General features: G+C 45.6%; 1 protein-coding gene across 4 annotated transcripts; it reads left to right on the forward strand.

The window, feature by feature from the left end:
* The first annotated feature begins 4,438 nt into the window (after positions 1 to 4,438).
* On the forward strand, positions 4,439 to 21,647 carry TTPAL (alpha tocopherol transfer protein like). Of its 4 annotated transcripts, none has more exons than XM_067708211.1 (5): positions 4,439 to 4,546; positions 9,800 to 10,259; positions 13,335 to 13,528; positions 14,692 to 14,802; positions 16,936 to 21,647. In XM_067708211.1, the coding sequence occupies exons 2-5, from the start codon at positions 9,815 to 9,817 to the stop codon at positions 17,212 to 17,214; spliced, it is 1,029 nt and encodes a 342-aa protein (XP_067564312.1). In that variant the 5' UTR covers positions 4,439 to 4,546; positions 9,800 to 9,814; the 3' UTR covers positions 17,215 to 21,647. The 4 variants fall into 4 exon arrangements, with proteins under 4 accessions (XP_067564312.1, XP_067564313.1, XP_067564314.1 ...); XM_067708212.1 differs by lacking the exon at positions 4,439 to 4,546 and adding an exon at positions 4,593 to 4,803; XM_067708213.1 differs by lacking the exon at positions 4,439 to 4,546 and adding an exon at positions 4,593 to 4,757.
* The last annotated feature ends 1,731 nt before the right edge of the window (positions 21,648 to 23,378 follow it).

A 23,378-nucleotide genomic window follows, 5' to 3' on the forward strand; every position in this document is an offset into this window, starting at 1 on the left:
TGTACATAATTGCATGAAAATATTTTTTTCCTAAAACATTTTTCATTCATGAGTATTTTCAAGTTTTTCATACTGTACACATTTCTTAAAAACACATGATACCAGCAGCAACTGGAAATGACTGCCAAATTTGGTACACGTATTATCTACCTCAAGGTAACAAAAGTATGTGGCAAAACATATACCACCCATAGTGCTTCACAATATGCACTTCTATTAGGCCAACTTTTATTGTAGTAAACTATTCTTAATAAGATTCACTCACCATTTATAAATGTTCTGGTATGCATTCTTTATAGTGAAGTGTTACTACATCACATCTTATTTATTTTAGCAAATCAATATATTTTCTGTATTTAATTATAAAAAGTTAACTTAGTTTTTGAAATTTATTTGCAAATACACTTTTTCCATTTGGCACTATGGTTTGTTGCCTACTTAGCGGAATATATAATGTCAGCTTATCCTAAGGCTGTTCATGTACTTAATTTACTTAAGTATTCATTTTAACTAAAGCGCTCACCGCATATAGGAATTTGTAATTTGGAGGTGCTTGATCTATCTACAAAGAAAAATTAGGAATTACTTTATTATAAAATGCTCCTAGAAATCTTAATTGTGTTTATTTAAAAAAAACTGTAATGTTAGATCTGTGTGCATGGAAGTAATTAAGGTACATCATTATTGTAGTTTAAAAGTTGTACATGAGGAGCTTCCCTGGTGGTGCAGTGGTTAAGAATCTGCCTGCCAATGCAGGGGACACAGGTTCAAGCCCTGGTCCAGGAAGATCCCACATGCTGCAGAGCAACTAAGCCCATGTGCCACAACTACTGAGCCCACGTGCTGCAACTACTGAAGCCCGGGCGCCTAGAGCCCGTGCTCCACAACAAGAGAAGCCACCGCAGTGAGAAGTCCGAGCACCACAAAGAAGAGTAGCCCCCGCTCGCTACAACTAGAGAAAGCCTGCGCTCAGCAAAAAAGATCCAACGCAGCAAAAAATAAATAAAAATAAAAATAAATAAATGTATGGAAAAAAAAGAAGTAGTCATGCATTAAATACTAATATGGAATGATCACCACGATGTATTTTTTTAAAAAGTTGTACATAAAATTTTTTTCTTTTCTCTTTAAAAACTAGTCATTTTACCAAACTATGTCGTTTTTTAAAATTTATTTAATTAATTAATTAATTTATGGCTGTGGTGGGTCTTCATTGCTGTGCGCGGGCTTCTCATTGCGGTGGCTTCTCTTGTTGCGGAGCACGGGCTCTAGGTGTGTGGGTTTCAGTAGTTGTGGCATGTGGGCTCAGTAGTTGTGGTGCATGGGCTTAGTTGGTCCATGGCATGTGGGGTCTTCCTGGACCAGGGCTCGAACCCATGTCCCCTGCACTGGCGGGTGGATTCTTAACCATTGCGCCACCAGGAAAGTCCCTAAACTATGTCTTGATACTGGTCATTCTGGGTCGTTGATGTATTCCCTTGCTTTGATTTTTTTTTTTCCCTTCAGTGACTCCTGTTATTCATATGTTGGATTTTCATTGCCCATCTTTAATATATGTCACTTCGTCTCAAATTCTTTCATTTTTAATTTTCATTTTTACAAATTACCCTCTTTTTCCTATTTATCTCAAAACACTATTTGCTGATTTTATTTTTGCCCTTATATTCCATTTAGTTTAGTTTTCATTTTTTAAAATAGTTTTTCTTTTATCTTTAGTTCTTGCACAAGATATCACCCCTTTTCTGGATTTTTATAATTCTGATTTATGTTGTTCTTTTTTTGTCATATCACTTTGTGAATATCTTTAGCCTGTTTTAATCTTTTTTTAAAAATGTCTTTTTGGAATGCTTTCACTGTCTGTAGGCATGTTATTTTCCTCTTTATTCTCTCTCCCTCTGTCTCGCTCTTTCATAGTAAATTTTGTATTCCTAGGATTTGACTTTGATACTTTTCCATTGCTTGTTTTAATGTGAGATTGTTTTTTCTGAACACTGAGAAGGAGGCTTAGTTACATATTGTTAAAAAAAAACAAAAAACTATGGTCTGTTCTCTGAGGTTTTTCTGGCTCGGCTCTGTACCCTGTCCCCACTTTCTTTTTTTATTTTATTTTATACTGGGATATAGTTGATTAACAATGTTGTGTTAGTTCCAGGTGTACAGAACAGTGATTCAGTTATATATTCATATACATCTGTTCTTTTTCAAATTCTTTTCCCATTTAGGTTGTTACATAATATTGAGCAGAATTCCCTGTGTTATACAGTAGGTCCTTGTTGGTTATCCATTTTAAATATAGCAGTGCATACATGTCAATCCTGAACTCCCTAACTGTCCCTCCCCTCCACACTTCCCCCTGCCCCCACTTTCATCTAGCCCTTTCTTTCATGTCTGCTTTCCTTATTCTGCTAAGTTTTGATTCCCTTCCCTATCGTTTCTCCTCAGCACAGGACCTTCCTGGAAGACTTGGTGGTTATTTCAAGAATTCAAAGGTGAGCTTACCTGGTGGCGCAGTAGCTGAGAGTCCGCCTGCTGAAGCAGGGGACACGGGTTCGTGCCCCGGTCCGGAAAGATCCCACATGCCGTGGAGCGGCTGGGCCCGTGAGCCATGGCCGTTGAGCCTGCGCGTCCAGGGCCTGTGCTCCGCGACGGGAGAGGCCACAACAGTGAGAGGCCCACATACCGAAAAAAAAAAAAAAAGAATTCAAAGGAGTTAAACTCCATTAGCCCTTAGGCCTTATGGCAGGGCCCTTGCCCTCACCCACGATAGGAGCTGGCACAGTCCTTTCCAGTGTCAGCCGCTGTTCTCAGATTGCCCCGCCATGGGGCATGGGGCAGGCAGGAAGATCAGAGTCAGCAGTAGATATGACACCAGAAGTAAGAGGTTAAAGCAATTCAAGGAAGGGATCATGATTTATGGAATGCAAGTGGCCTCTGGAAGCTAAAAAGGCAAGGAAATGCATTCCCCCCCCCCACACTGAAGTCCCCAGAGAGAATGCATCCTTGCCAGCACCTTGACTTCAGACTTCTGACCTGCAGAACTATAAAATAAATTTGTGTTGTTTCAAGCCACTAAGTTTGTAATAATTTATTACAGCAGCAATATGAAACTAATACATAGATTTAGGGAAAAAAATCGAACATAAACACAGGATGTCCAGGACTTCCCTGGTGGTCCAGTGGGTAGGACTCCGCGCTCTCATTGCCGAGGGCCGAAGTTCAATCCCTGGTTGGGGAACTAGGATCCCACAAGCTGCGCGGTGTGGCCAAAACAATTTTAAAATTAAAAAACCCCAAAAAGACCGCAGGATGCCCAGTTAAATTTGAATTTCTAATAGACAACAATTTTTTGGTATAAGTACATCCTAAAAGTTGCATACTTAAAAAGAAATTATTGTTTGTATGAAATTCAAATTTAACTGAGTCTTCTGTACTTTATCTTAGAAGTGATAGAGCCAGAGCAGGAGTGAAACCCAGGATCCTCCACCCCTACCCCCAGCCCATCTAACATCTGGCAGAAACTGTCATGTTCCTCTGGCCCACCTATGTCAGTTCCCATCTCCCTGCAACTCCTCTTGCCCCAAGGGTAGGGAAAGGAACAGATTGTTTAAGGTCATCTCCTGGATACTCCTTTGGGCTGTTGAGTCCTCCTGGACCACACAATTTCTCTCTAGAAATGGTTTAGTGTCTTTACCAAGACATTAGTATTACTCTGCTTGAAAGCGGGGCCTCAAGATCGTCTCAAAGTTGTAGCTGCACAAAATATATGGGTGGGGTGGGGCGGGGGGGGTTGTGCTGGGGGTTTTAATGGACTGGAGGCGGGCGCTAGTAAAGCCTTTTTCAAACTACCACTTTCTGAAAAGGACTTCATGAACCCCAAAGCAGGAAACAATTATTGAATCAATGTTCCAGAGCAAGAATCATGTTACAGATGAGGAAACTAAGGCCCAAGGAGGAATGGGGACTTGCTCAAAGTCACTTGGCTAAAGACAGACAGATGTCCCCTGAATTGGAATCTTACCCTTTGGAGCAGCCAGCCCTGGTGGCAGCTCTGGTGGGGAGAATTGTGGAATGCTAATCCCAAGGTCTAGGTTTGAAACTCTATACTTCATTGATTGCGTTTCCCTTTCATAAAATAGTAGGATTCCATTTGAGGATTTAATGAGATGATGGATGTAAAACACCAGGTACATAGTTAATATGTTCTCGGAAAACAGCAGTTTCTTCCCTTCCTTCTCTGGGCCTCAGCTTCCTCATCTATACCAGCTCAACCTGGTCGTGCTCCCTGTGCCTCCCAGCCACGCTCTTCCCAGGCTCAGGTCCCACCGCGCCATCCCGGCCGCCAGGTGGGGACCGAAGGCCGGCACTGCGAGGAGATGTCGCACATGCGCACTCGCGGGCGGTGCCCCGCCTTCCAACGCTCTGCGTACGTCACTTCCGGCGCGAGCGGCCGGGCCGGCCGGGTGGGGAGTGCGGGTCGGTTCTGTGCGCGCTGCCGGACGAGGCTCCCGCCGCCGATTGACCCGCGCTCCGCCCCGTAGCCGGGCCGGTGAGTGCCCGCGAGCCGGTGTGCCACGGGGGCCAGGGAGAGGGACCCTTGAGAGGGAGGGACGACCGGAAGTGGGGCATCCGAGAGAGACCCCAGGAAATGGGGACACCTGGGGAAGGGGTGACAGCCGGAAGTGGGGGCCTCGGAAGGTGTCGACGGGACGTGGGGTCTCTGGGGCTTCAGGAACGGTGATTCCTGACCTCTTCTTGGGGTAGGACGGGAAGGAAGGTGATGCTTAAAAAAATGATAGGCTCCAGGTGGGGAAGATTCCCCGGCTTGACCCTAACAAATGGTGTTTGCACCCATCTGTGTGCCCACCCATCAATTCATTTACCAGACTGTGACTGGGTCCTGCTCTGTGGTTGATACTGCCAAGGCCCTGGAGATTAAACAGGAAGCTCTAGGTGCAGCGTAGAGCCCAGTGTGGGGCTAGATACATCCTTGCTCTGCCTCACTAGGTGTGTACCCTTGGGCCCTTATCCTCACATCATCCGCTAGTATTTACAGAGTACCATCATGGGCCAGGCACTGGGGATAGCAGTGAACGCGGCAGGCAAGTTGTCTGCCCCCATGGAATTTACATTCTAGTGGGCAGTTTCCCCCTTTGTAAACTAGGAACAGAATTAGTGCCCTCACCAAATATTGTGAAGATTAAACAAGAGATGGATGTAAAGTGCTTATCACAGTACTTGATACATGGTAAAATGCTCAAGTACATATTATCTCTTTTCATCATTCCACTATGAGTTAAATTTCATAAGGCAAAGAATTATATTGTTCATTGTTGTGTGCCCAGCACCTGTAAGCACAGTGCCTGCCACAGGTGATCAGTAATTCTTTGATAAATGAATGGATGGGTGAAACTGGCTTGGAGGAATTTCAGGTAAACACACAAGACACTGACCTGCATTTTCTGAAAGAGATGTAGGAACCCAGTGCTGTGGAAAACGGGAGAGAGTCACCCTGGGGGAGTCAAGGAAGGCTTCGTAGAGGAGGTGACATTGAAGCTGGGCCTGGAAGGTGATGAGTTGTCTGGTTGAGAACAAATGAGGCAAGGAAATTCCAGGCAGATGTATCAGAAATGCATGAGGTGTTCCAAGAATGGTGGGTCATTAGTTTGCTTTGGCTGACATTTCATGTGCATTGAGAGGGGGAAAGGTGGGAGACAGGCTGGAGAGGGACGTTGAGGCTAGGCCTGTAGTCCGTGGATGCTACAGTCTGTCTTCTGGCTAATTACTCGATTGGGATTACAGGCATCTGTTGGTGACTGCCAGGAAAACAGAGCCCAGGGTGGGTCCTGTGAACCATGATTGTTGATCTATTCCTCACTCAGCGTACCTCCTGCCAAGCAGATGAAACTCATCCAACAAATATTTATGGAGCACAGACTGTGTCTGACACTCTCTTAAGTGCTGGGTGGGTTTAAGGTGATGAACAAGACAGATGTGGATGTTGTGCTCAAATTGCCTACAGTCGCAACAGAGAAGCGCTATGCGGAAGAGCTCCTGCAGGGGTGAGGGGAGCTCCTAACCTGGCCCGGAGTCAGAGAAGGCTTCCCGCTTTAAGCACCATCATCCCTCACCTGGATTATTGCAGTAGCTTCTAAATGGTCTCTTTGCCTCTGTTCTCATTCTCTTACAGTCCATTCTCAAGATATCCCAGTGATCTTTTTGAAATCTGAATCCGATCATGTCAGTCTACTCAAAACCCTCCTTGACTCCCACTGAAGTCAGAGTAACTATGCTCTTACTGGCCTACAAAGCCCAGTACCAACTGGGTCCCCAGTTCCTCTCTCAATTCATCTGCCAGTATTGTCCACCTTGCGCATTTGGCTCTTGCCATACTGGCCTCCTCCCTGTTCCTTGAAAAAGCCAGGCATGGTCCTGCCTCAGGCTTTGCACTTTTTCTTCCCCCAGAATGGCTTGCTCCCTCATCTTCATCTTCTCACACATGTCACTTGGGTGAGGACTTCCCTGATCACGGTACTTAAAATTGCAAGTCCTATCCCCAGGTACTTGCAACCCCCTTGCCTCTTTTATTTCTCTCCATAGCACTTATTATCTTCTAGTAATTGCCCCCAGGGCCTGGACGAGGGCCTGGTACCTACCAAGTGCTCAATATTTGTTGAATAAATGAAGTAGCATCTAATGGGCACCGAAGGGTGAATTGGTATTGGGCAGAAGCACTGGAGGATGAGCATGCTAGGCAGAGGAAACAGGATGTGCAGAGGATAAGAAAACCACCTTTGGGAGGAAGTGAAAGAAGCTGGGTGAGGCTGGAGGTTAGAACACAAGGAACAGAGTGTGCAGACCTAAGATTTAGAGGGGGTGACCTGGTCACTGTGGCTGCCGTGGCCTGTGCAGAGACCCCAAGATGGTTCCTGCCTTCCTTGTTGAGTTCCGAGTGGGGGACCAGTGACAGCCCATGGACAAGAGCTTGGGCTTTGGAACTGGGCAGCCCTGCTGCAACCTTATTCCTGAAATATCTAAGGCAGCTGTGTTATTTTGTTTTGTTTGTTTTGTTTTTTCCTTTAATAGGTGTGTTAGTTCAGACCTTCCAAGAGGCAGACACTAGGATGGGATTAGACATGCAAGAAATTTAATGGCAGCAACACATAAAAGGGAGGGGAACTGGAGAAATCAGGGAGAGCTTCTGATAGCGATTTGAGGCCAGTCCCTGTGCCGGAGGTTTGGGCAGGAAGTCTTGGACTGCACTGTGGTTCCAGAAAAGATTCGGCCAGGCAGATAGGGAGTCCTTGAGGCCTGTTCAAGGAGTCCTACGTTTCACTCAGTCATTGGCCAGGGACAGTCTGTGGAAAGTGTGCATCCACTGGGTGGTGGATCCGGAGGGACAGCAGCTGGGGACACCCATCAGTTATGTTCCACCCCGACAGGAGATCTGATCAGTTTCACAGCCGCCATGCTAAGTCACATGTGGATATGGTAAAAAATTTAACAGTACAGTAAAGAGTCTCTTTCTCTCTCCTTAAATGTCCAGTGTCTAGTTCTGTTCCCTAGAGGGAACCATGGTTAACAGTTTTCTTGTACTTCCTTCCAGAAATTTCAGGTGCATTCACAAGTATATATGCATATATTTTTAAAATGTAAATGCAAGTCTTTTTTTTTTTAATTGGGGTATAGTTGCTTTACAATGTTGTGTTAGTTTCTGCTGTACAGTGAAGTGAATCAGCTATATGTATACATATATCCCCTGTTTTTTGGATTTCCTTCCCGTTTAGGTCACCACAGAGCATTGAGTAGAGTTCCCTCTGCTATACAGCAGGTTCTCATTAGTTATCTGTTTTATGCATATTAGTGTATATATGTCAATCCCAATATTCCAATTCATCCCACCCCCCCACCTTGGTTTCCATATGTTTGTTCCCTATGTCTGTGTCGCTATTTCTGCCTTGCAAACAGGTTCATCTGTGCCATTTTTCTAGATTCCACATATATGCATTAATAAACAATATTTGTTTTTCTCTTTCTGACTTACTTCTCTCTGTATGACAGTCTCTAGGTCCATCCACGGCTCTACAAATGACCCAATTTCGTTCCTTTTCATGGCTGAGTAATATTCCATTGTATATATTTACCACATCTCCTTTATCCATTCATTTGTCGATGGGCATTTAGGTTGCTTCCATGACCTGGCTATTGCAAGTAATGCTGCAATGAACTTTGGGGTGCAGGTGTCTTTTTGAATTATGGTTTTCTCAGGGTATGTACCCAACAGTGGGATTGCTGGGTCATATGGTAATTCTATTTTTAGGTTTTTTAAGGAACCTCCATACTGTTCTCCATAGTGGCTGTATCAATTTACATTCCTACCAACAGTGCAAGAGGATTCCCTTTTCTCCACAGCCTCTCCAGCATTTATTGTTTTTTGTAGATTTTTTGATGATGGCCATTCTGACTGGTATGAGGTGATACTTCATTGTAGTTTTGATTTGCATTTCTCTAATAATTAGTGATGTTGACCATCTTATGTGCCTCTTCGCCATCTGTATGTCATCTTTGGAGAAATGTCTATTTAGGTCTTCTGCCCATTTTTTGATTGGGTTGTTTGTTCTTTTGATATTGAGCTGCATGAGCTGTTTGTATATTTTGGAGATTAATCCCTTGTCCATTGCTTCATTTGCAAATACTTTCTCCCATTCTGAGGGTTGTCTTTTCGTCTTGTTTATGGCTTCCTTTAAATGCAGGTCTTTTTTTCACACTTTTCTGCAACTGCTTTCTTTTTCCTTAACGTGTCAATTCATAAAGATCTGCCTAATTCCTTTTCACGACTGAATAGTATTCCACTCATATGGTAATATTATTTAACCAGTCTCCAGCTGGGTGATGTAGGTAGTATTTCCAGTCTTTTGCCATTATAATCAATACTTGTAACAATCATCCTGGTGTGCATATTTTGCACACACATACAAGTACATGTCCTAGAAATGGAATGCTGGGCCAAAGGTATGTGTTTTTTTTTAACTGAAGTATAGTTGATTTACAATGTTTCAGGTTTACAGCAAAGTGATTCAGTTATACATATATATCTATTCTTTTTCAGATTCTTTTCCATTAACAGGGTATTATAAGATACTGAATATAGTTCCCTGTGTAGGTCCTTGTTGTTTATCTATATTATAAACAGTAGTGTGTATCTGTTAATCCCAAATTCCTAATTTATCCCTCCCCCTCTTCCCCCTTTGGTAACCGTAAGTTTGTTTTCTGTCTGTGAGTCTATTTCTGTTTTGTAAATAAGTTCATCTGTATCACTGTTTTAGATTCCACATACAAGTGATATCATATGATACTTGTAAGGGTATGTGGTTTGAAATCTTCATAGATATTGACAAACTACCCTATGTCAATTTATTCTCCCACCAACAGCAAGCATACCAGAGGACCTGTTTTGCATTTTTGCTAATCTGAATTTCAAAGGTGTTTTAGTTTGCATTTCTTTAATTACAAGTCAGGTTGAGCACCTGTTCATACCTCTGTGAGCAAGGCCAGTGTGTTTGATAAGGGGTGTGTGCATCCTGCTCTAGCTGCCTGGGTGCCTCTGCGGAGATTCTTCCTTCATGCCGTCTGGGGCTGGGCTTAGGCACGTGGTTCAGATACTCCTCCAGTCAAGAACCACTGCTCTGAGGTTCTTGGCTTGACAAAAATCGTCTCTGCCCCCCTCCCTCGTGCTGCTCTCTGATTTGGAATGAGCGGTGCTGGGCTTTCTCCACATCACGCAGGGCTTCTGTTTTTGCAGGGATCCTGGGAGCTAATGTCAGAAGAAAGTGACTCTCTGAGAACCAGCCCTTCCGCGGCCTCACTTTCGGAAAGTGAGCTGCCGCCGCCCCCCGCACGCACCGGCTATGTGTGCTCGCTGACCGAGGACCTGGTGGCCAAAGCCAGGGAGGAACTGCAGGAGAAGCCAGAATGGAGGCTCCGCGATGTCCAGGCCCTCCGGGACATGGTGCGCAAGGAGTGCCCGAACCTGAGCACCTCCCTCGAGGACGCCTTCCTGCTGCGCTTCCTCCGAGCCCGCAAGTTTGACTACGACCGGGCCCTCCAGCTCCTGATCAACTACCACAGCTGCCGGAGAAGCTGGCCCGAAGTCTTCAACAACCTGCGGCCCTCGGCCTTGAAAGAGGTCCTGGCTTCCGGATTCCTCACTGTACTGCCCCACACCGACCCCAGGGGCTGCCACATCCTCTGCCTCCGTCCAGGTACCACCCTCACCGTCTCTGGGGGTGGGGCGTGGGTACAGCTTGGGATGCGTCTGCTCAGCGCCCTCTCTCTCTTTCTTATTCCCTTTTGTCCCCTCCTTGCCTTAGTCAGGGCTCTTTTATATATATATATATATATATATATATATATATATGTACACACACACGTATATATATTTATTTGGTTGTGGGTCTTAGTTGCAGCGCGGGCTCCTTAGTTGTGGCATGCAAACTCTTATTTGCGTCATGCATGTGGGATCTAGTTCCCTGACCAGGGATCGAACCCAGGCCCCCTGCATTGGGAGCATGGAGTCTTATCCACTGAGCCACCAGGGAAGTCCCAGTCAAGTCTCTTTTGATCGAAAGAGAACAAAACCCTGCTCTACCGGCTTAAGACAAAAGGAGGATTTAGTCTAAGGAGATGGAAGCACAGCACCAGAGATCTGAAGGAACACGGCTGTTGCCGGGCCCAGGAGCCAAGACCCAGAATCCAATTCATTCCCCCATCAGGAACTAAGCCCGCCATTCTCCCTGTCTCTGCTTCTGACTGTCTGTCAGTCTGTGTGTCTCTCTGGACCACATCTCTGCTGCCCTTTGCACATCTTCCTCACACTTCTGTCCGTGGACTGGCTTCTGCTCCCTCAGTACACCCCTCAGCTCCCAGGTTTACCTGGCCACCCAACTAAGTTCTTTCAATGCAAATTCCAGATTTCTAGGGTTGGGAATCTGGTGGGCTGAGAAAGCGACCCTGGTCATCGTGTACAAGCGGGGCTGCCAGGACACCCCCCCTCAGCTCCTACCCTTTCACTCCTTAGTGAGCACGTGAGATACAGGTATCAGTGAAAGGGTCTGGGCTGGGCAGATGCCTGGAAAGGTATCTGCCTACCACGTGCCTCCTCTGTCCTCTCCGCCCTCCCTCTGCTTTGTTAAGCCCTTGAAAGTATTCACTTTAGATTCACTTTCAGATCTCAGCACTGCATGATGGTAATCGGGACACCTGGCATTTCTTTGGCACAGTAGTTTTCAACAGAGGCACCTCCCCCTGCCCAGAAGCATTTAGAAATGCGTGGGAACATTTTTTTGGTTGACACAACGACCGAGGTGTCCTAGAACTCAAGCCTTCTGATTCTTCGTCCTCTTCTCCTCCCTGACACCAAATGCATTATAAACTCTGGAGAGTTCTCCACTCTGCCCCCAACCTCAACATTTTCCATCAGAGCAGAACTGAAAAGAAAATGTGAAAGTAAGATTGCTGTGTTCTTCTTCCCAAGCACGCTGGGAACATGAGAACCTGCTGACTGCCCTTTCTGCTCATGCATACAAATGCCTCTGGAAACTGATGCGAGTGGAAGCGGCAGGGCACCTTCCTCTGCCTGCAGGCCCCACGTTGCCACTTCCTTTAGTCCTTTACCAAACCCTTTTGGTAGACTAAACCACATTCTCTTGAGCCATTACTGTGTACCAGGCACAGTGTTAACTGCTTTGCCTGCCGTTTTCGGTGCTTTCCAAAATGAGGGGCATTCATTTTAAAATAAGCAATGCGGTGGAGACGTCAGGGCACCAAGAAACCTAGGAACCAGTCAGCGAGAGTTTCTGTTCCTCCTCTGTGCTCACCTCATACGAATAAACGGAAACAGTCAGATATTACCACACTGGTTTCACCCCTTTGCTTGTGTGGTTTGAACTCTTTGCTCGTGTGATGGATTTTTTTCCCCATATGTCTGCAGCAGGTCTGGATCCCTCCCCACCGACTCCACATTTTAGCAGGAGGCAGATACAGATTTTGTTCTTAACTAGGTATTGGCTTTGCCTTTTTATAAGCTCTTTTGAGACATATGTGATTGAAAAGGATGATAGCCAGTTACGTAGAAGCAGGTTCAATTGGCAGCAACATCAAACAACAAGCTGGCATAATTTTTGGACAAAGGTTTTTTCATAGGAATTTTGCACATATCACAAATCCCATTGGTGGCAATCCTGTGGAGTTTTTTTCTTCTTTTAATATTTATTTATTTATTTATTTGGTTGCACTGGGTCTTAGTTGTGGCATGTGAACTCTTAGTTGCGGCATGCATGTGGGATCTAGTTCCCTGACAAAGGATCGAGCCTGGGCCCCCTGCATTGGGAGCACAGAGTCTTAACCACTGCGCCACCAGGGAAGTCCCCCTGTGGAGTTTCACCTTTGTAAGAAAGAGACACTGAGACGTTAGTGGGATTTTCTTGAGAATAGTGGTTAACACTCAAAAGTTGTCCTTTTCATCTTTTCCCCAAAGAGAGAAAGACTCCTCGATCATATGGGGAACATTAAAGGAGCATCCAGCCTGGAAAGGGGGATTTGCTCAGACAACAGCATTGGAAGGCCATCTCCACCTCTGCTGTCCTCAGTCTGGGCTTCATTCTCAGACCAGCTCTTGCCTCATGGGGTCCCTGAGTCTCAGGCTCCCAGCCTCACCACTACAAGAAAGAAGAGAGATCTTCTGTTTCCAAAGGGCCAAGGTCCCAGAATTGAGTCCCCATGGTTCTGCTTGACCTGGCTTGGATCACATGCTTGTGGCCAGGAGGTTATAATACCCGTATTGGCCAAGCCCAGCTTTGGACCCAGGAGTGAAGTCCGTTTACCCAAACTGTATGGCTAGCATGGGAAGGGGTAGTTCCCTAAGGAAAATCAGGGTGGTCTCATGAAGATAAGGGGACTTGTGATGGCAGAAGGTGCAGATGTCCATGAAGCCAGTATTGTTATCCTATTCTATGTATGGGATAATATGTAGGCCCATGGTGAGAAGGTAACTTGCCCAAGGTCACACAACTAGTAAGATTCAAACCCCCGCATGTGTCTGACTTCAGAACTCACTGTTTCATCCTCACCACTCAATTGCATTTCCATTTCAGAATGTGCTGCTATGTTTGGAGTTAAGAAACATCAGCTACCACTTAGAGATCTAAATAGTCATGCCAGTAGAATTCTATCTTTTCCATTTTTAAACAATAGTTTTAGGAAGGAGATAAATCGTAGCCTGTCTGATTAGTTGTTTGTGTTCATTTCTGTAACATACTGTCCATCTCTTATGACCTTAGACAGATGGATCCCGAGCAACTATCCAATTACCGAAAATATCCGAGCCATATACCTGACGTTAGAAAAACTCATTCAGTCTGAAGAAACCCAGGTGAATGGAATTGTAATTCTTGCAGACTACAAAGGAGTGAGCTTATCAAAGGCATCTCATTTTGGCCCTTTTATAGCCAAAAAGGTGATTGGCATCCTTCAGGTATGGCCCCTGTGTGTCGTGTGCCTGTCCTGTCCTGTGGCTGTTTGGTTTCCCCAGGGCCCTGTCCACTTACCTCTAATTCCACCTGATACACAAACCCCACCTCCTCTCCACAGTCAGAACAATAGAAAAGCATTATGGGAAGAAACGTAAAAGTCCAATTCACCACTCATTCTCATCAGGGTCTCCAGTAGTTTCTAGGCAAGATCAGCTTTAGGGTAAGAGTCCAAAAAACAGAGAAATGCTCTCTGCTTTTTTTTTTTTTTTGGTACAGAAGGCAGAGAAATTCTCAACAAACGAAACTGAGAAGGTTTCTGCTGAAGTGATGGAACCTCTCCTCCTTTCTGTGGGACCTGGGCATTGGGAGCCCTGTTGGGCTGTTTTGGTCAGATGCTTTCACACCTCATGTTCTGTGTTTCAGAACTCAAGTCTCTGGGAACCATAAAGTTCCTTACACACCAGTAGTGTGTGAAATGGTTTGCACATGCAAAGCACTTTTTTTAAAAAATTGAAGTATAGTTGATTTACAATATTATGTTAGTTCAAGGTGTACAGCACAATGATTCAGTATTTTTATAGATTATACTCCATTAAAAGTTATTACAAAATAATGGCTATAATTCCCTGTGCTGTGCAGTATATCCTCGTAGCTGCAAAGCACACTTACAGTCTTTATAACCCATTCAGTCCTTCAGGGAATCCTCTGAAATAGACAAGGCAAGAATTATCTTTCCTTGTTGAAAGGAAACCGAGACCTTCAGGATGTAGCCTGGCCTGCGCCTCCCAGCTCTCGCAGGTTGGAGCTTTGTTCTGACCCAGCCCGTGGGGTGCTGCCTCCCATGAGCTCTGGAGGTTCAGTGACACCACGATTCTCCTCAGTGGTGTGTTTGAGCCACTACTGCACACCAGACTGATTATTTAAGCCTTTAAATGTCACCTCTGGTCATTATCAGAAATGTGAATCCTGGCTTTGAGACAATACTTTGGCTTTCCTTAGCGTCCACTCTTCTTTGCAGATTCAGGTGTAAGGATAATTCATTTGGATCAGTGGTTTTCTAGTCCTGTATGATGATCTGGGGTACAAAAAAAAGTTCCCAGGCTGTGGTAATGGACAGTTTCCAGATGCTCCACAGGTTCTAACACCCCCTTCCCTTCCCCCACAGGATGGTTTCCCCATTCGGATAAAAGCAGTCCATGTAGTGAACGAACCTCGAATATTTAAAGGCATTTTTGCCATCATAAAACCGTTTCTGAAGGAGAAAATAGCAAACAGAGTAAGTGATGATCCTATCGACTTAAGATACTTCAATTTTTTTTTAATGCTGCCTTTTTTGTGACATCTATAAATTTATTGTGATGACAGTAAACTTAGCGTATTATTCTTGCCCTGGGACTACTGATTTGGAAAGTGCAAGGTTACAGATAAAATAAATGAACACTCCTTTCTGTGAGGGGGAGATGAAATTAATGAGAATATAATATTTGCCAGTGGAGAGAGCAGAACTAGGATTGTTATAGTAGGAACGTCCCTGCTCTGTGATCATTTAGACTTTTTAATATCCTGGCCTGGGCATTGTGAACCAACATTGTGTTTTATGTGTAAGAGGACATGGCAAAGGGTAGTCACTGGGCAGGTAGTTAAAAAGAGTCATGTCAATTTCTTTTTTTTTTTTTTTAATACATTTATTTATTTTTGGCTGTTGGGTTTTCGTTGCTGTGCGCGGGCTTCTCATTGTGGTGGCTTCTCATGTTGCGGAGCACGGGCTTCAGTAGTTGTGGCACGCGGGCTCAGTAGTTGTGGCACATGGGCTTAGTTGCTCCACAGCATGTGGGATCTTCCCGGACCAGGGCTTGAACCCGTGTCCCCTGCATTGGCAGGCGGATTCTTAACTACTGCACCACCAGGGAAGCCCGGCAATTTCTTACTACAACTCCTTGGGCTTTAAAAATGCTATTTAAGCCTTTCCACTTACCTAAATTGTGGTCTTGCTCGTAGTTTGTGGAGTAATTCAAGGTTTATGAGATCTGTGAGTTTTTAGTTTAATTCTTATTTAAGAAAGGATAGATGTCACTTTCAAAGACAGTCTTCCTCTCTGACCCTGAAGAGCCACTTCTCTTTCAACTTTTCCCAGGATCACGATTGAAATGTGGTGGGTGGTATTTTTCTCCTTCTTTCCTAGGCCTGGGAACATGGTTCTGGTCACTCAAATATTCTTGAATTTTGTTCTCTTTTTCAAAGAGGAAACATATAGAGAATCTCAAGTGTGTAAGCGAGGGAACTTAAAATCCAGATCCAGATTCCCAGGCCCTTTCCCTGAAGATTTTAACTCATCAGTTCGGGGATGGAGCCCAGGATCTATGCTTTTAAAATCTCCTTAGGTGATTCTGATACATGGTTAGGTTTGAGAACCTCTGATTTAGTGGCCTCCCTACCTGGGTTTGAACCCATGTTGGTTCCTGGAGCTCCCATTTGGAACCTGCTTTTACCAAAGCAGCTTTGGAAGAGGTCTTTTACATCTGTGAAATGACCTTACTGGTGGCCCACAATCTTGTTCACTTGGTCCTTCGTATGTTCGTTCATTCACTCAAAAATATGTTTTGATCAACTACTCTGTGCAAGTATGTTCTCGATGAACAAAACAGACCAAAATCTCTGCCCCCAAAATCCCTCTCATTCTAGAAAGAGACACAGACGATGGATTACATATGCTATCTAGGATAAGGATGTGCTAAGTACTATGGAGAAAAATAAAGCAGAGAACGGGGACGGTGGGTGCTGGAAGTGGGGAAGGGGTTGTAGTATTCAACAGGGTAGTTAGAAGTGGTGTCACTGAGAAGCTGGCGTTTGAGCAAAGACTTGAAAGCAATGAGGGAGTGAACCTTACAGTGATCTGGGGGACCCTGAGATGGGAGTGGCTTGGGGGAGCAGCAGGGGCAGGTGGTAGGAGTGGGAGGCAGAGGGGTAACAGGGGCCAGGTTGTGTGGGCCATCGTAGGGAGTCCGGCTTTTAGTCTGAGTAACGTGGAAACGGGAAGCTTGTACATATTAGAGGAGTGACTTGATCCGACGCATGTTGAAAAGTGTTTAGATCGTGGTGGGACAAGGGTGTGAACACAGAGACGAGTGAGGAAGCTGTTGTAGGAATCCAGGTAAGAAGGGATGGTGGCCTGGTACCATTAGGGTGGCAGGGAAGGGCTAGAATTCCGGATGCATTTCCTTATACCCCTTACCAGCCAGCAGGATATGGGGTGTAAGGAAAAGAGGATTAAGGATCCTCAAGCTTTTCGAGGAACTGGGTAGAGTTGGCATCAACTGTTCCTTTATTCATTCAACAGATATTCGTTTGAGCACCTCCTGAGTTACTGGTTAACCTAAGGACGTGTGTGCTTTCCTTTCATCCTCTGTAGTTTTTCCTTCATGGGTCTGACCTGAACTCTCTCCATTCAAACCTTCCAAGAAACATTCTCCCCAAGGAGTACGGGGGCACGGCCGGAGAGCTGGACATCACCGCCTGGAACGCGGCGCTGCTGGCCTCGGAGGAGGACTTTGTGAGGGAGTTCTGCCAACCTGGCCCTCCCTGCGACAGCATCCTGGGCCAGGCCTTGCCGCCCGAGGGGCTGAGCCCAGAGGCGCCGTGTGATGACTCCATGCGGGCTGTGAAATCACAGCTGTACTCCTGCTACTAGCCAGTCCCCTGTGAATGTCACCATCTTTAAAACCTTTTCTTCTTTCTTTGGAGAGGTCCAAGGAGAATTTGAGAAGCCATGGATTGTCTTGCTCCTTGTAACAGAACTGCAGCGTGGAGGGAAAGCCTGTAGGGCTCTGAGGTACGCCGCGGGGTGAGGCTTTGGTTACTTGAATGACTCCTATGGAACACATGGAGAAAGCTCCCCCAGCGATTCCAAACGTTTGGAATCCCAGTGTGCAGCCCTTCATCTGAAGCCGTATCTGGTTTTGACACAGCTCAAAGCAAGAAAAATCAGGACCAAAGTTCACTCTGATCCCACGTTCTAAGAGAAAACAACCTGATTGGCCAGTCAGCACACACCTATGAAACAGTTTGACCAAGGCTGCAAAGTGGCCACACGTGAGACAATGGGAGTTTGTGTTCTTCACATGAAGCCTAACTGCAGACCTCTGTGCTCATCAAGAAGCTTGAAGTGTTAGTCCATCACTGGGTCTGGAAAGCACCTTCACTGAATCATGCGAGCACCCAGACCGAAGCAGCGCCTCCTGATCAACTTCAGGAGCCACGGACCTCACGGGCCTCTGGGATTCGTGGGTTGAATCTTGCAATAGAAAAAGTTTTCCCAAACCCATAAAGCCTTAGGTCTGGTTCTCAGTGGAATCATACATGATCCTAGATGTATGTGATTTGACTCAACCTAAAAGACTGGATGCCAGGCCTGTGTAGCTAAAAGAATTCTGGGGGCTTCCCTGGTGGTGCAGTGGTTAAGAATCCGCCTGCCAATGCAGGGGACACGGGTTCGAGCCCTGGCCCAGGAAGATCCCACATGCCGCGGAGCAGCTAAGCCCGTGTGCCACAGCTACTGAAGCTGCGCTCAAGACCCCGTGAGCCACAACTACTGAGCCCGCATGCCACAACTACTGAAGCGCACACGCCTAGAGCCCGTGCTCTGCAACAAGAGAAGCCACCGCATTGAGAAGCCCGTGCACTGCAACGAGGAGTAGCCCCTGCTAGCCACAATTAGAGAAAGTCCACGTGCAGCAACGAAGACCCAACGCAGTCAAAAATAAATAAATTTATTTTAAAAAATAAAATAAAAGAATTCTGGCCTAAGAATTAAGAGACCTGGGCCTCAGCTTTCTCATCTGTAAAATGAGGCTGAATGAAGTGATCCTGAGGGCCCTTTTGGCTACTACCGAGGTTCTGGGATTTGGTTTAGTGATTGATTGAACGTTAGACGTCAGTTTTCTGCCTAGAAAGAGGACTCTCTAGATACCAGTGGTTGGATCCTGTTTTTCTTAGTACGCCTGGGCCTTTCCAAGAGGGAGGCGTCATTTTTTGGCCCTGCCTTTAAAGAAACAGTGGACTGAGCAATCCCCATTTTCTTTTCATGGTGAGGGTTAAACTTGAAAAGGATGGCCTTTGTGAGGGCAGGTGAGATGCCCAGAATCTTGGATGAATTCCTGCCATTCCTGAGACTCGGGGGTATATTTTAAACCTGGCAACGGTGAATGGTTAACTTCCTTGGGATTCTTAGATTTTGGCTTCTGGAAATGAACGCAAGGGCAAGTTATTCTGGGACCTCCACCCTCACCCCCTGCCACCCCAGCCCACTTGAGTTTCTCTCTCGTGTTCAGCCAGACTGAATGCTAGTTCTGCATTTCAGCACTTTAGACCCTTTCTGTCAAGAATTTAGCCTTAGCCCACGCATCAAATTAAGTGGTTCATCTGACAGCTTTTGACCTATTTCCCTTCATATTCATTCCATGCAAATGGTGGTGTTAAAAAGTGACAAGTGGGACTTCCCCTTCCCTGGCGGTCCAGTGGTTAAGACTCCACGCTTCCAGTGCAGGGGGCACTGGTTAGATCCCTGGTCGGGGACCTAAGATCCCATATGCTGCGTGGTGTGACCAAAAAAAAAAAAAAGTGACAAGTACCACACGTTGTGTGTGTACCTTCTCCGTGCATCTGTTAGAGCAGCAGGCAAGGTGGATGGCTCAGTTAGGATTAGAACAGTCCTCTGAAATTCAAAGGCCAGTCAGGTGTTAATAAGCTGTTCATCTCTCTAGCACTTTTAAAAATGTCTGGAGAAGTTGTTGGTGGAAATAACTTACCTCATTAGTGCCAGTTCTAGGGAGAATTCTTTTCACCATAGATGCTAACCCTGGATGTTCTAGGGACCTGGCTGAGAGGGAAATGTCAAAATGCATACCCCTGGCTGCCTGTAGTCCCATCTGACAATGACAGTGTGACCAGCATTGCTGGAAAGGTCTAAATAGGACAAGTGGGATGGCTATAGTAGAGGGTTCAGAACTCAACTGCCTGGATGGGAGAGTTGGTTAGAGGCTTTCTTAGGTCCCAAAGAGGATAGAGTGATTAAAAAACAAAACAAAAAGGTTAGACATGAATCGTTCAAGTTTCCAGGGTTTAAACTGTGCATTGCATTGCTGGCCAATTGCCTTCGTCTACATGTCTTAACTTAGGGATGACCAAGCTCACATAGAGAAATTTCTCAAAGACCAGGAAGGATGTTGCCCTTTTCCCAGGCCTTCCCAGTTGGATCAGGGAGCTGTTTCATTCAGCTTCTGAAAGGAGTCAGAGCCAAGGGTTATCTACCTTCTGGAGCTGCTGTGTTTTATGTTGGCTCCAGAGAGATCAAATGGTTTGGGCACCTCAGGAGGTTTGAACCAAGCTGTGAAACCAGGACCTCCCTGGGTGGAGAACACGGTGGTCTCCACATGGCTTCACCAGGCGTCTGTGTGAAGTTGCCCCAGGCAGGGCAGGGGAATGACCACAGGCGCATGCTGGGAGCTTCACTCAGCAGTGAGGGCACAGCGATGGAGCAAGTAGTTGAACACCTGGAGAACTGTGAGTGTTCTCCTTCACGGAAAAGTTCTGATCCATTTCACAAACACCTGAAAATGAACTTTTCCCGCAATTCCAGGTAGCATGGCATAGGTAAGGGAAAGGAATAGTAAACCAGGAGACCCGAGTTCCAGCTTTACTTTGCCACGTGGCCTCAGATCAGCCACCAAACATCCCTGGATCGTCACACGATAAGGGTGTCTACACTCGGAGCTCTGAACCCTCTGTTCCTGGCATGAGAGGCTTTGTTCTTTTTTTCCCTGCATCTGGGTGATTCTTTAGGAAATTTAGGACTGAATGAACTGACCCTAAAGCTTGCAAATGAATCTGTAAGCTTGAGAAATTTGGGGGGGGGGGGTGCATGTTCTTCCTCTCTTCTACATAGAATTCTGGAAAATTGTGCCTCTTCCTGGAATCCTGTTCTACCTTCACAGCCAGAGACTGGAAGAAATCTACAGAAATAGCCCTAAGTGCAACCCTGGCTTCCCCTCTTGAGTTTATTTGCTCTTGGCAAAGGTGGCTTCAGTTCCCTAGTACTTCATCCCGCTTTCACAAGGAGCCGCCGGTCCTTAGAGGTTTACAGACACTTCAGTTCGCAAGATACTACATTTTTGCCAGAAATAGAGCCAGGGTAATAAGAGAGATTTTCCTGGAATTCCTATGAGATATTGAGCCTTTCAGAATTTTTCCTGAGTGGGCAGCTGCTTTAAATGCCATCTGATTCTCAGATCAGTCACGGGATTGCTTTTTCATTTGGGTAGCACCGCATTTTAAGGTGTTCCTTTGACACCTCTTCTTTCATTTAGGAAGTGAAATGTTCGCTAAGGTAATGATGTAAGTATGGCTGTCCCATGGCATGAGAGGTGTGGAGATAGCAAACGGAAACGCATCGACTGTTCAGGAAAGATGTCAGTTCTGGTCATCCTTTTCGGTATTGGGATCTGTGAATTTTGTTAATCTCAAGTAAATTCCCTTCTGCTCTCCTCACTCAGAAACGGTTTGCTTGAAATACAAGTATTAAACAACATCAGATACAAGTATTAAACAACAATAAATATTCTTCCTTTATAGAGCTTGCTCCATGGGAAGGCCCAGGGTGATTTGTGGATGGAGATGCTAGTGACCTTTTTTCCTCTTTGCCAATTAGCTGCTTTTCCTTTCATTTTACAGGGCGCCATGTTTAGTTGGGCAGTTAAGTAGCTGCCATTGGGATTCTTGTGGATATGCCTCGGCCTCTTGGTATATCAGCTGGGAACCCGTTACAAGTGAAATACTTGAAAATTCTCTGGGGCCAAGAGCCTCTGACACCACTCTGAAGGGGTGAGAGGTGGACTAATTTTGTGACCAGACTGGGGCACCATTTTGGCCACTGGTCGCATTCCTCGCTTCAAACTGAAATTCAGTTTGGCTTCAAGTATAGGGACACATGGTGGTGGATACATCTACTTCAGTGTTTGTTTTGATCAAAAGTTTATTTTTCTAGTGCATTTTCTAAGTCAAAATGGTGAAAACATGTAATTTTAGTATGCATGACTGGGTCTTAAATAAAAATCTCTGTAAGGTTGAGTGTGTGTGGAGTTCTTTTGTGACAGTGGCAGTTTGGGTAAAGGTTCTGAGGGTTTATTCTTCACGGTACACAGTGGCCTGGGCAGAGCCTCTTTCCTGGGGAGGCCGGCAGGGGCGCTGTGGCAGCACGTGCATTCTCTAGACCCTGGGCTGGCTGCCTCTGAAGATCGTGTGCAGTGAGAAGACACCAATGTCAAGAAAAGAGGTGGAGCTAGATGCCCACAGTGATAGATACGCAAGCTTTTCGTTTCACAAGGCCCAGGTATGCTTCCCAGACTGGCCTTGAACCCTGACAGCTAACGATTCCTGAGTGTGGGCTGGGTATCCATCGTGTTAAGCACTTCACATACAAAATCTCATTGAATCTTCAAGCACCCTTAATGAAATAGTATTATTGCCCCTGTGGGGAAAGTGAGGCACAGAAAAGTTAAGCTAGCTTGCCCAAGGACACACAGCTAGTTAAGTAGCATTGGGATTCAAGGTCAGGCAGTGTGACTGCAGCTCACGATTTCCTCCTGATGGCTGGAGCCAGGCTGAGCAGTTAGTTAGCCCACAGACAGACCACAGAAAGAAGGAAGGCATTTTATCGTGAGAAAGTGTCAAGTTTAAAAACTGGCTTGTTTTCTGGCTTCTTAGAAAATATAAAGCAGAAGTTCTTAACCTCTGAGACCCAAGTTGTAACTGAACATTTTATTCTGGAAGCACCTGTAAGTAAACCCAATTCCTTGAGGGGTGACTAGGGTGTGGCTTCAACATCTCTGGTCCCATGCTGCTTAGCTGTTTCTCTAAGCTAATGGCTTCTTCTCTGCCCCCTATTCATCTCCCCAGAGGAGACAGAAGCTAGGTCCCCGTCTGTGTTGGGTCTGGTGTGTTGGTGATGGGTCAGTTGAGAAATACTCAGGATATCCATACACTTACTGTTGGCTTTTGATGATGCCAACAGTAAGTACTTACACTGCAACATACCAGCTCTTCAGGGCAGCCTTCTCTAAGGAACTTAGTCTGTTTCTCACATCTGGAAAGATGAAGCTAATGGCTCCAATCCTTTCTACCTCACAACAGTGTTAAAAGGATCAACTTAGGTACTTTACAAGCCACAGGAGTGATTTTCCATGTTATGAGTCAGCACTTCTGCTTTCTCTTGTATAACACCTCTTAGTTTCCCCAGCATCCACTCCTCTCACAGTACTGGTTCAGCACTTCTATATAATCAGTGGCCCCAAATGTTTCATGTTATTGCATTTAAAGCTGGTGAGTAATAAAATCCTTTAGGGTACTACTTTTCTGGAAAAAAATTTTTTTTAACCAAATGTTCACTCTCTTATCTGATAAGGTGCCAGTACCTTGGGATACAGTGACCCAGTGAGGTAGCAGTTATTGCCTTTAGGGAGCTACTAGCTTTCCTTCATTAGTGATGCGTTTAGAGAGCCAGCTGGCTCCCCTACATGTCTCTAGGCAGTCTCTAGTTTATCTTGTCTCCTACATCCTTATGGGCCAAGGGAAATTGGCGTCTAATTGGAAAAAATCAAGCCCTGGGTTTGTTTCTCTGCTTTGCCTCTTACTAAGTACCTGTGGGCAAGACACTAACTTCTCTACACCTTGGTTTGATCTATAAAAGGGGGAGAACCATCAGCACCTTACAGGGCTGTAGATAATGTCTGTTCATTGCTTGGTACATGTTGCTATTTTGGGGTAGCTCTCATTTTTCTTCACCTGAGGCTATAGGCATCA

The sequence above is a fragment of the Pseudorca crassidens genome, chromosome 15 (assembly GCF_039906515.1).
Source record: "Pseudorca crassidens isolate mPseCra1 chromosome 15, mPseCra1.hap1, whole genome shotgun sequence".
Lineage (NCBI taxonomy): Eukaryota > Metazoa > Chordata > Mammalia > Artiodactyla > Delphinidae > Pseudorca > Pseudorca crassidens.

Excerpts from the sequence above, each read along its gene's own strand:
- TTPAL (XM_067708211.1), top strand. The coding sequence starts at position 9,815 with ATGTCAGAAGAAAGTGACTCTCTGAGAACCAGCCCTTCCGCGGCCTCA. Across the intron at positions 10,260-13,334 it reads CATCCTCTGCCTCCGTCCAG|ACAGATGGATCCCGAGCAAC; the intron begins GTACCACCCTCA and ends TTATGACCTTAG. Across the intron at positions 13,529-14,691 it reads AGGTGATTGGCATCCTTCAG|GATGGTTTCCCCATTCGGAT; the intron begins GTATGGCCCCTG and ends CTTCCCCCACAG.